Source organism: Mugil cephalus, chromosome 14 (assembly GCF_022458985.1).
Source record: "Mugil cephalus isolate CIBA_MC_2020 chromosome 14, CIBA_Mcephalus_1.1, whole genome shotgun sequence".
In the NCBI taxonomy this organism is placed as follows: Eukaryota; Metazoa; Chordata; class Actinopteri; order Mugiliformes; family Mugilidae; genus Mugil; species Mugil cephalus.
Window position 1 is genome coordinate 21,100,673 of NC_061783.1, and position 11,805 is coordinate 21,112,477.

Consider the following 11,805-nt stretch of genomic DNA (forward strand, 5'->3'; position numbering starts at 1 on the left):
GTCACGAATAATGTTGTACGAACAAAGCAATACTACATGTGACACACCTTTTAAACAATGTTGTGAGTGAGAAATGTGAATAATATAAGTTAAACATATATTCCTCACTATTATAAACTACCACAACAAGAGCAAAATAATAATAATAATAATAAATCAGGTGTACAAACATGAGCAGAGGTGTTTCTTTTCAGTCAAGCAGTTTTCAGAAAACACAGCTCTGTGTTAGCTCTGGGCATTGTGAATGGGACAGTAGTTAATAATTTAGCAGGTGTGTTGTCAGTGTTTAGTGTCGAGATGAATTTAAATACTGTCAGGATTTTTCTTCATTATAATACAGTAAAATTGGACACATTGTTCCTCCTAGTTTTCACAAGAAGACGCGCAAGAAAGCTACAACCACAGCTGGCTTGGCTGGGAAAGATGGCTCACATGACCGCAACTGGACAAACTGTAGTGGAGGTTTGAACCGCTGGACTGAGCACTTGACCACATTTACTCACTGTGACATGAATACTTGCTGATATTCTGATGTATGTTGTGTATATTCAGTATTAATGCATGTTTCTATGTACGAATGCGTGAACATATCCCAGGACAAGCATAGCAATAAGGAATAAACCGATATTAATAGCAAACATTTTACAAGATGTGAGGTAGTTAGCATGGATTTTATGCACCATGAACACACTGGTTGTCTCCTCGCCCTTCAATACAGGCTAAAATCAATAAAGTGCTCCTTGACTTTCGTTAACCACCGTCGTAGAGGAAATCAACCCAGATTTAAGTGATGCTGGGCTCTGTTTAACCCTTACGTACTTTTCATATTCTGTACCTTCATTGTATGGTCCGGGTCAAAATTGACCTGGACCAATAATTCCCTTGTAGCAAGTATTTTTACAAAATATTCAACTACAAACCTATTCAGAATGTTTAAATAGCTTATCCCACTTAACAAAATGAATGATTAAACCTTCATAATGTTTCAAAGAGCAGGGAAAGTGTATTTTTTAAGTTTTACACCACTCGTTTTTGGTGAAAATTATCTATTACACAGTATAATGTCATGTAATATATGTAAGAAGTAAAAAATATAAAAACTATAATGAATATATTATATATTGAATATATTTTATTGACCCTGAAAATTACATGAACATTTTGGAACTTTATAATACAACCACTGAACAACGTCCTCACTGCTATATCACAGGATAAAGTGCTTATCCTGAACTAGTCTCTGCATTCAAAGCAGAGGTGGAACACTTTCCATGTGTGGATCTTGCACATGTGTTTACCACTCAAAAAATCAGTCTTCATGTCTCAGCATTCCAGAGACTGGAAGCAGCCTCACCTCCTGATCTGTACACTCCAGCCAGTATAAGAAGCCCCGTGTAGGCATGTAGGTCAATTACATCCATGGTCTTCCATTCCTGGCCATAACGATTAACCCCCTCCAGGTTTGTCATTTCAATGGTGATTTTTTTCAATGTCTGGAGAAAAGGAAGAGCTGAAATGTTGACAAAATGTCATCTGCATGGGAGATGGTCAGTCTTGAGGGTCCTGGAGTGATTCGAATCATATTTTCTGCATTTTCGGCATTTTCAGTCTTGAATGATGATGTCCATCACTGCATTAGCAGCCCATACCTGCCTTTATAATGTTGTGACCCCCTCCACCTCCCTCCCAACCCAAGATTCCCAGATTCTAATTTGTTACTTTCTCCATTATTTTATTACATCTCAGGTGCAGGTGCAGGTGCACATCTTGTGTCTTATGTTCTCTTCTGTTCCCATATATGATCACTCCCATGTTGTTTGTTGGTATTTCATTATTTTGGGATTCCCCTTCCCCCTCAAAGACTAGCAGGTGTCTGTTTCTGCGGGAACCTGGACAAATGTTCGGGAAACACAGGCAGTTCTCGTGACTGTGGTGACGTCCCCTTCCCTTGAACTCTGTCACCTCTTTCACATATAAAATGCACACAAACATGACATGTGCATTCTCACAATTTGAAGATTCCATAAAACCACAATTTTCCCTTATTTGACCCACACTGGTAGACCTACAATCCATCTGAATAGATACGGGTCAAATCTGACCCGTAACAGCCTCAGTGTGCAAAAATTTGTAGCACCTATATAAAAGTATAAATTAACAAAATATTTTTATTTGTATGTATTTTGGGTCACTTCAGGAAAAGTCATCAAATTTCAGGCTAAAAGAATGATGTTTAGGGTATTTTTACTGCTGTCAAAAGTCAAAATGGGTCAAATTTGACCTGAACAGTATGTAAGGGTTAAATTCCTATTGGCTCAAAGCGTCTGGGACTTTCCTTTCAGTTAGGTGGTGGCTGGCACTGTGAGAGCATCGTTCTCAGTCCGTGGCTGGTAAATAAGAGATATATTTGCACTATTTGTCAGTTGACGCTTCAGCAGAAGACAATGAAGATTCTTGTGAGTGTCTCTTTGAGTGTGATGGTCCTCCTACAGGACGCAGCGGCTGGTGAGTTCGTCCATTTGGTTATTTGATATAATAAAGTAAAATCTAAAAGGATACAGTCTCTCTCTCTCTCTCTCTCTCTCTCTCCCTCTCTCTCTCTCTCTCTCTCTCTCTGCGTTGGCGGTTTTTATATTTCTGGACGTCGAAGACCAATAATTTAACAAAGACAAATATTTTATAGGTCGATCGTAATTTGTCATGAATACTTATAGACTACCAACAATAACGTTGCCTGTCACTCATTACTGTATGAATCATTGTCTTTATTACAAATCAGCAAGTTTTATTTTTAATATTAATTGCATCCAGAATATGGAACTTTTAGAAGATTGGGATAAAACGTTGGATTTAAGAAACAGCATACAAACAAAGGAATAAAACTGTGGTCTTAAAACAAAGCGTTGGCCGTCTGTAGTCAATAGAAAGATGTGATTTCAACAATGTTAGTCTAAAAATATTTTTTTTGAAAAATGAATCCAATTATCTCAATAAAATTAGTATAGCAACTCTTCACCTGATAAAATCGCCAGAATTCACTATAACTTCTCTTCAACGTAAAAGAGTGTTTTGTTTTTGTTTGTTTTGTTTTTTGTTGAGGTTGTTTTCTTTTACATAGCTTCATTGTAGGCAACAATGACACTTTCATAGTACTTTAAACTGATTTTCTAATTCTAATTTTCTAAACTATGAGACATGGAAATAGGGTCAATCTGCAAAACTCAACTTGGGTCAAACAATGATGTATATAATGCCAGTGGTTTGTTAAAATATGACAACTTTATATATATCTATTTATAACAGATATTTATGTTCATACAGATTTTAAAATCTTTTTTAAATGAATATATATATCATGGTTGTACCATAACAGTATATCTGTGTTTGCGATGCTGATTCCTTCAGTCTAACCTGTTATTTGTATTATTGTTCCACAGTTACACATTCGCTGCAGTACATCTACACTGCATCATCAGGAATGACAGATTTCCCAGAGTTTGTCAATCTGGGAATGCTGGATGGTGTACAGATGGATTATTATGACAGTGTAATTAGGAAAGTGATCCCCAAGCAGGACTGGATGGCCAAGAATGAAGGACCTGAGTACTGGGAGAGACAGACTCAGGCCTCCTTTGGTGCTGAACAGTCCTTCAAAGTTAACATTGGAACTGCCAAGGAGCGCTTTAACCAGACTGGAGGTGAGTAATGAAGATTTGTCACAGCGCGTCAGACTACACACACTGTATCTTTTTGTGTCTCTCTGACACACTTGCGCACACATACACACAAATACAAGTGATGTCCATCTGAGCACTTTACATTGGCCAGTAGAAGAATAACAGTCAGTAAATGACAACAGCAACATTTAATTTAATTAATGTTGTTTAATTTACGAACATTACAATTGCTTGTATTTTATTAATAATTTAGTTATTGTTTAGGTTTAGGATTTGCAGTGAATTTGTCACGGTCTGTTTAAAACAAGGACCAAGTATTTTAATTTTTTATTTTTTTATTGTCTTTATAAGAAAATACTTAGACCGCATGGTGAAAATGGTGAATGAATAATTTTACTTAGAGCTGGTAGAGTTTGAGTTTATAAAGTATTAATTAATTAAAATGGATAAAGTGAAAATGTTTAATTTGAAAATGTTATTTATACTACATTTATTGTAGATATAATTACAATAAATGTCTTATTTGAGAAAATTCTAACTTTACTCCTTTAGCTACCATCTTCTGAAGTGTTAACAGTCAGGTGATACACAATAACGTCACTGTAGACATGTCACTGTGTGGTTTATTAAACTATAGGGCAGAGTTTAAATGGAGGACGACATGGACAATATTTTATTGAGATATAAATGGTTAAACAGCACAACTGACTGAACTTTACAGACTAGAGTTTGTCCATCCTAAAATAAATATACTCTACGGACATTAGGTCAACTTTACTTCACTTGTTAACACTATTATAAATATATAAAGTATAGAGGTATAGAGAAAAAAAATATGAATTGTTTATCAGGGGAGTATTAATGTACAGATTTGATGAGTAGATAGTAATTTTGTGTTTGTTAACATACACAAAATGCCAAACATTTGCTGGGTCTAAGTGAGATTCTCATATAACAATTTGCTGTTTGTCGTATTCATTACTGTAAATTCAATACTGTTCAGGCTTGACTGAAGGAAATATGTAATATGAAGATTCTACATCAAGCTGTTTAGCTGCTCTCATCTAATTATTTTTCTGTTTGTGCTGTCGGACAAACGAATGAGCAAAAAACAAAACAAAAACTAAAAAAAAAAACAGTGATTTGATTGTGGGTCATAAATTCTCAGTAAAAGCAGGAAAGTTGTAGCTTCTGTGCTGTTGAGCTAAGACGCTAAACTAGTGATTTAAAAAGCATCTCAGCGCCGAAGTGGAGGAGTTAGCCTGGTTTGCTGCTAGCGTTAGCCTGGTTCAGCTGCTAACATTAGCCTGGTTTAGCTGCTAACGTTAGGCTGGTTTAGCTGCTAACGTTAGCGTTAATGAGCCACAGTCACGTCACTGTTTCTGCTCGTTCATGTGACAACAGGAACAGAAAATATCTAATTAAATGACAGCAGCTGAACTGTGTGTGTTGGTTAAAATGCAGAAAGGCTGTAGTTGATGGAGGAGAGCAGGAGAGGACTGAGTGGAGGTTGAACCACATCAGACTGTCTGTCAGACGGATCAACAAGAGCTTTACTGCTTCAGGAGCTAAAGAAGAACCAGGAAATGATTCAGTCGTGTCTTTATCTGATTAGTCATTTTATTGTGGTTAAAAATATTCACTAATCTGGCAGAAATACACATGATGTTAAGAAGCTAGCTAGTGTTGGCTCACAGTGAATGTCAGAGAACTGTGGACGTCTTAACTTTCCAGAAGGTTTTTCTGTTATTAGCAGCGAGGTTTCACAAATAAATCAGAGACAAACTGACCGTGAATATGAATTAAATCTTAACTTTTAGAGCGAGCTGCTGGTCGAATGCTAATATCATCAGAGCTCTTTGAAGAAGCTCAAAGAAAAACTGAGACTCACAAACTAAAAACTAAATAAGAAACACAAAGTAAAAGACAAACACAGACTGGATTAGGTTCACTTTACTTTACTGAACAAACAGTGATTAAATAATTAATCAATAAATCAATGAGTTGATCATAAAATGAATTGAACCAGGTGATCATTGAACTCTTTAATCAATCAGACATTTGTTGGTTCCTGTTTCTCAGATATGAACATTTCCTTCTTTTCTCTCTAATGTTCTAAATTAAATCCTGTTCAGTGTTTGTTGGACAAAAGAAGCAGCTTGAAGATTTGTCCTCATCATTATTCACTAATTTCTGACATTTCACAGTGAAAACAAGTGATAAATAAATAAAAACATTCGTTACATAATCAGCAGTGACACAAATCTTCAGCTAAAGATCTAAACTTGTTGGAGAAACAGTTTAGATGAACTCTTCTGATCCAGTGTGTCCATAATATAGTAGAACTACAGTAGATTAGATTTCACATTTAACCTTTATTTGCTCCTAGTGTTTCTGTGCCACAATAAACTCAGAATATTTAAATGTGAAGTTAATGAATCGACTGGTTGATCAATATGAACATGAATCAGTGACAACTTTGATTTAATAATTGTTGTTTATAGTAAATCCAGTCTTTAGCTGTTTGTTTCTGACTATTTAAAACAGTTATGATTTTTTTTATTTTATTTTAAAGAATCAAATAATAATTCATGGATATTGAAGAGGATGTAGGATTGTCCACTGTGTCCCTGTCTCCTGTCTGTCTGTTCTGTCTCTGTCTAAATGTCCAGTAGTTTCCATCAGACCAGTAACAACAGTAGGAGTTGATCCTCTGTGTCTGTTGATGAGTGGAGCTCTGTGGTGAAGATTTGATGTGAAATAAAATAATAAAATGATCTGAGTCTGGTTCACTACAGGTTCTCTGTCTCTGTCTCTGTCTCTCAGGTGTCCACATTGCCCAGATGATGTATGGCTGTGAATGGGATGATGAGACTAATGAGGTGAAGGGATATTATCAGGGTGGTTATGATGGAGAGGACTTCATAGTATTCAACATGGAGACAGAGACATGGATCGCTCCAATACCAGAGGCTGTCATCACCAAACACAAGTGGGACAATAACAAAGCTCTAATCGCACACTGGAAGAACTACCTCACCCAGGAATGTCCTGAGTGGTTAAAGAAGTATGTGAACTATGGGAGGAGCTCTCTGATGAGAAAAGGTAAAATCACATGACCTCAGTTAGTTTAATGAACTCAATGTTTATATCCCTCAGCTACTTTTCTACCACAGAATTATAATATATGACCAACTGTTTACAATTTTTTCTCTTTTTCTCGTTTTCTAACACCACTCTAATTTTCTTCTTTAATGTATATATCACCATTTCTTGCTGTTTATGTCTTTCTTTATCTCACAAATGTGTTTGTCCACATCACTTTTGTTTTTATCTTTCCATCTGCATTTGTTCCCATCTGGCATTTGTTAAACTGTCGCTGACTCCTCCTTATGGCTCTTTTTGAAATCATTTTCATATTATGTAAGGTCACCTACTTTTCATAACAACATTTCACTTGGTGTATGTATATATTAATATATGTAAACAAACCATTGAAACTACATCTCTACGTCTACTAGAAATGACAGCATACAGTTGTACAGCTGTAATACGGATATTATTCTCTGTCCCTGCAGACGTCCCCTCAGTGTCTCTCCTCCAGAAGACTCCCTCCTCTCCAGTCAGCTGCCACGCTACAGGTTTCTACCCTGACAGAGCCATGATGTTCTGGAGGAAAGATGGAGAGGAGATTCATGAAGGAGTGGAACGTGGAGAGATCCTCCCCAACCATGATGGATCCTTCCAGATGAATGTTGACCTGGACATTTCATCAGTCTCACCTGAAGACTGGAGGAGGTACGACTGTGTGTTTCAGCTCTCTGGTGTGGAGGACGACATCATCACCAAACTGGACAAAGCAGCAATTAAGACTAACTGGGGAAAGCCTGAAGTAAAAAGTGGTGATGGAGGTAGGAAACATGTTTTAATTTCATTTAATCAAAGTTGTGTTTTGTCGTTATTGGTGGTGTTTTATGTCTCCTTTTATGGTTTTGTTGTTTGAATTTAGAATCAGCTTTTCCTTTAGTTTAAGTCTCATTGATCATTCAGTCGTACTGTGGAAGAGTGGTTGGGACATTAACACCAGTATAGGGAAGCTATTAAAATAATATTTCATTATTATTGACTCTGTGCTCTTGTAATTTATAGACTTTTATTCATAGCTATTCATTTCTTTACAGCTGCCTGTTCATTTCTTCCTATAATGTTTAATGTGGGTCAGTTTTCTGATTAAGAGTTCCAACATTTGCTTGTTGAGGTTTCTGACCCTGACATGTGATCCTGAGCGGTTCACAGCATACTGTAGGTTTTTACATTTACATGGTGGCTGGTGGCTGTAATATAAAGAGTAGTTAGACTTGTTAAAGTGTCAATGCTCCTGTGACCTGTAAGAGCATTCATGCAGATGTTCATTCAGTTTTCAATATGCCTAAAAATTATGTGCAGTGTTCTAATAAGGTTTTCAACCAGTATTAATGATGCATCTCAAACTGTAATGTGCATCTCTACAGTATTTCTGGTAGTTTGTCTTAATCCTTTGATCTGAAGTTTCTCCTGTTGTGGTTCCACGTTCCTCAGGGTTCCCTACTGCTGCTGTTATTGGAGGTGTTCTAGGATTCCTCCTCCTGGCAGCCTGCGTAGCTGGACTCATCATCTGGAAAAAAACGCAACAACAGTGAAGAACAAAAATATGGTTTTACTTTTCATAAAACTCATCATACATCCAATATGTATTTAACATTTCCATGTGTTTTTGTGTTGATGCTCTTGTAGCTTCATGTGTTTTTGTGTCTTGTGCTTGTGACATCACATAGTTTGTTTAGTGCATAGTATTGCTGCACAAAGCATGTGTTATTTTTGTGTCCTCTTATAAAGTCTGAATAAATAATTGTCTTTTCTATTTCAGGGTTTAAATGCACTAACAGTAAGTATTAAATTAAGTTGATTATTGATCACATTTATGTCTCTCATGATATTTGTGAGGTTCATTTAAAGATGATTAAAATCATAAAGAACAGCATGTTAGAAACCATTCCTTTCTTTTTTTAGCTTCTGACACTTCATCATCATCATCTTGACGTACAGACCCAGAGAAGGTGAGTGGACACTAAACACAGTTGATCAAACTAAACAAATAATAGTAAAGTCTCCAAAGCTTCTGTTGTTTCAGGTGAACTCACATTTCAACATGTAGTTGTTTGTCTTTTTAAAAATATCTTTGTGTGTTTCATTGTATTTATAGGAAAAAGCTCCACTGGCATAAAGTGAAAGGTGAGAGGATGAAAAATGACGGGATTTTTCATCTTGACATGAAGAACACGATGAAAACCAACACTTGAATGCACCATCAGCAAAATAAATTTCTCAAATTTTAATTTTACGTCTGAAATCAAGTTGTTTCAATATGTGTTTAACTAACTACTAGAAACATTTACTTGTGTTCAGGCTTCATTCATTCATGTGTAGGTTTCTCCAACAGCTGGCAGGTTGTTTTTAACCACTAAGCGGTTGTAGAAGATGAGGATAAGAGAAATGTGTTCTAGTCAGAGTGTTGTTGAGCTGTATCATGTCATCAGGCGTTTTTTTTTTTTTTTTTTTTTCTCATTTGTCTGCATTTGTCTGCATAGTTGAACACCACAGGGTGTCAACATTATATGAGGTTGATGCAGTTATATTCTTGCAGCTGAAAGCTTTATTACTTCAGTGCGTGAGTGTGACCATCACCAGCCTCCCTGAGAACTGTCCTGTTGATCTTTATTGAGTGTAGTTACCTTGTGTGGCAGGGAGGGCAGTGCTACACCTCAGTGAATAGAGGGGGAGCACAAAGGACAGAAAAGATGTAGAAGGATGGACAGTGGAGGAGATACATGTGGTGCTAGTAGGAACTAGTGGAGTGCAGGGTTCTGTGCTTCCCAAGTCACCTCACTCAAGTATGACTGGGTACAGTCATCTCTGGAGAGGTGAGAGAGTCCAGGGGGGTAAGGGTGTCCCAATGGAAGGAGAGAAGTCTGCCATAGGGCACGTAGTGATAGAGTGAAAACAATAATCCAGACCTTAATAGCCAGGACTCATCAATTCTTCTTGATGTGATCCAGCACGGGCTGGCAGGTGACAACACACATGCATGTGGGCATTCCCTAAATATGAGTGAGACCATTACCAGGGCCCAGAGTCAGGTCAGAAACCCCAGCGCCCGAGAACCTCCACCCCAGTGTGGGGCGCATGGGTGACAGGACCAGAGAACCACCGTAGCCACGGGGCAAGCCACACCCCAGCGCAGATGGCGAGCGACGACCAACACCCCCAGACCGACCAAGCGAGCACAAGTCAGTGCCAGGCCAGAGCAGCCCCCCATACCCCCCACACCCCCCAGCCACCGCAGCCCGTCTACCCACCGCCGCCAACACCATTCACATTTAGTGTCAGGTGATATTAGTTCATGCAGTATTTTCTGAAGTCACACGTTAAGTTACTTCTTAAGTTACATTCTAGATGGCTGTCAGATAAGTTTGAGGATGTTGTCGTTTTATCGTAGTTACGGCCGACAGTGACTATTTCAGTTCCAACAATAAATAACAATAAACTGAATATTTGTGATCACTCCTCGTCGTCCTTTTAACGCTACAGTATTGTATGTCTAACGTTTCTTCTCAGTAACATTGGAGCTGTGTTGTATAAATTACCAAAAGGTCATACTTTAGTATTAGTATTTCCCACGTTGAAATCAGGTCCATATAAATATCATTCCTTACACTGGACCAGCTACACTTAGATATAGTTGAGTACTCTGCTGAGTCAAGTGGATAGGAGTCCCGACACCATTCAGAGCACAAACCTAATGATACCATGTTGGTAAGAGCTCCCTTTTCATGACCCAGGCAGAACAAATGTCGAACATGTTGACAACTTCCACTTGCATGAACCTGCACTCACTTGCAGATTCATGCACTGCCTCTCGTCCTCTCAAACTAACAGGTTGATGTAGTTTATACCAGAAGAAGTGTTCTCATCTTTACTCTACAGGGCTGTAGGGCTGTAGTGCAATTAACGTATTGTCCATCAACAACATTGGAAATGCATAAATACAACATTGTAAATAAACATAAATGAAATGTAAATGTGTTTGTCACTAATACTCACATACAGGCAGATTAGAGTCCACTAGTTCCTATTTGAAAGAACAAAACAAATGTCTACGCTGGTCTGTAACAGAAATGAACTGCTGGCAGATTTCTGACAGGTCTGTCAGGTCAGTATTATCCAGTCAGTATTATCCATAAGATTGTTCAGTCTTACTTGTGTCATGGTGGCTCTAAGCCATGTTTTAAGTGTCCTTGGAGCACTGAAACTTCTTTCAGCCTCAGCTGATGAAACTGGGACGACTAAAAGCAGCCTGACAAGAGATTCAACTTGATCAAACAAGTCTCTCACTTCAACTGTGAAACCTCTCATTATGTCAGCCACTTCAGCACTAGATTTGAAAGGGTATTTGGACCTAAACATGGCTAGTTGGATCTTTAATCTGTCCCTGTCCGGCTCTGGGTATTGATCTACAATGTCCTTCACTTCTCCAGTCAGGAGAGTTTCCTCCAGCTTGTGCAGGACATCTAAACCTGGTTGGTTGAACCTCTCCTCAAACTGAATATTTACACTAACATTTTATAAAACTCTGTTCTATAAATCTCCTCAGCTGACTTGGGAGTGTGCTGGTTTAGTTCGGTGTTTTGTTTTGGTGCCTTTCTTTGGTGAGGAATGTGGATGGGCTCAATCCCAAGAGAGTCAACCATTGCCACTACTTTCTCAAAAACCTCATGAAATCCTCACTTCTTTTGCCATGTACAGTAGATCTGACGTAGTCTGGCACTTCTCATCCCTGCGACAGTTTCAGTCCTTTTTTTTTGTAGAGATGTGCTCAGACACTCCAACTCCTCTATCACTTCTAATGCCAGACAAAGTCCAAGTTGCTCTGATGCCTGTGTTAGACCCACTTGATGCCATCTCCTCCAAGCTAGATAAAACACGTTCATACTGAGACAGCACTGCTCCGATAGCTTTGACTTTAATGGTCCTTCTGAACTTACTGCTGCAGAAAATATGTTCTGGAATTTTCCAGATTGTTTGCTTAATG

General features: G+C 38.0%; 1 protein-coding gene across 2 annotated transcripts; it reads left to right on the plus strand.

The window, feature by feature from the left end:
• Positions 1-2,347: 2,347 nt before the first annotated feature.
• LOC125020562 (class I histocompatibility antigen, F10 alpha chain-like) lies at positions 2,348-9,274 on the plus strand. 2 transcript variants are annotated; one of them, XR_007114219.1, is made up of 8 exons: positions 2,348-2,505; positions 3,438-3,698; positions 6,504-6,782; positions 7,256-7,588; positions 8,256-8,370; positions 8,584-8,601; positions 8,727-8,773; positions 8,920-9,274. XR_007114219.1 is itself a non-coding variant. In XM_047605991.1 (5 exons), exons 1-5 carry the CDS (start codon positions 2,445-2,447, stop codon positions 8,354-8,356), a joined length of 1,035 nt encoding a protein of 344 aa, XP_047461947.1. In that variant the 5' UTR covers positions 2,348-2,444; the 3' UTR covers positions 8,357-8,473. The 2 variants fall into 2 exon arrangements, 1 of the variants encoding a protein (XP_047461947.1); XM_047605991.1 differs by lacking the exons at positions 8,584-8,601; positions 8,727-8,773; positions 8,920-9,274 and having other exon boundaries at positions 8,256-8,473.
• The last annotated feature ends 2,531 nt before the right edge of the window (positions 9,275-11,805 follow it).

Coding starts and splice junctions, on each gene's coding strand:
- LOC125020562 (XM_047605991.1), top strand. CDS start 2,445: ATGAAGATTCTTGTGAGTGTCTCTTTGAGTGTGATGGTCCTCCTACAG. Junction 2,506..3,437: donor CCTACAGGACGCAGCGGCTG/GTGAGTTCGTCC, acceptor ATTGTTCCACAG/TTACACATTCGCTGCAGTAC. Junction 6,783..7,255: donor GAGCTCTCTGATGAGAAAAG/GTAAAATCACAT, acceptor CTGTCCCTGCAG/ACGTCCCCTCAGTGTCTCTC.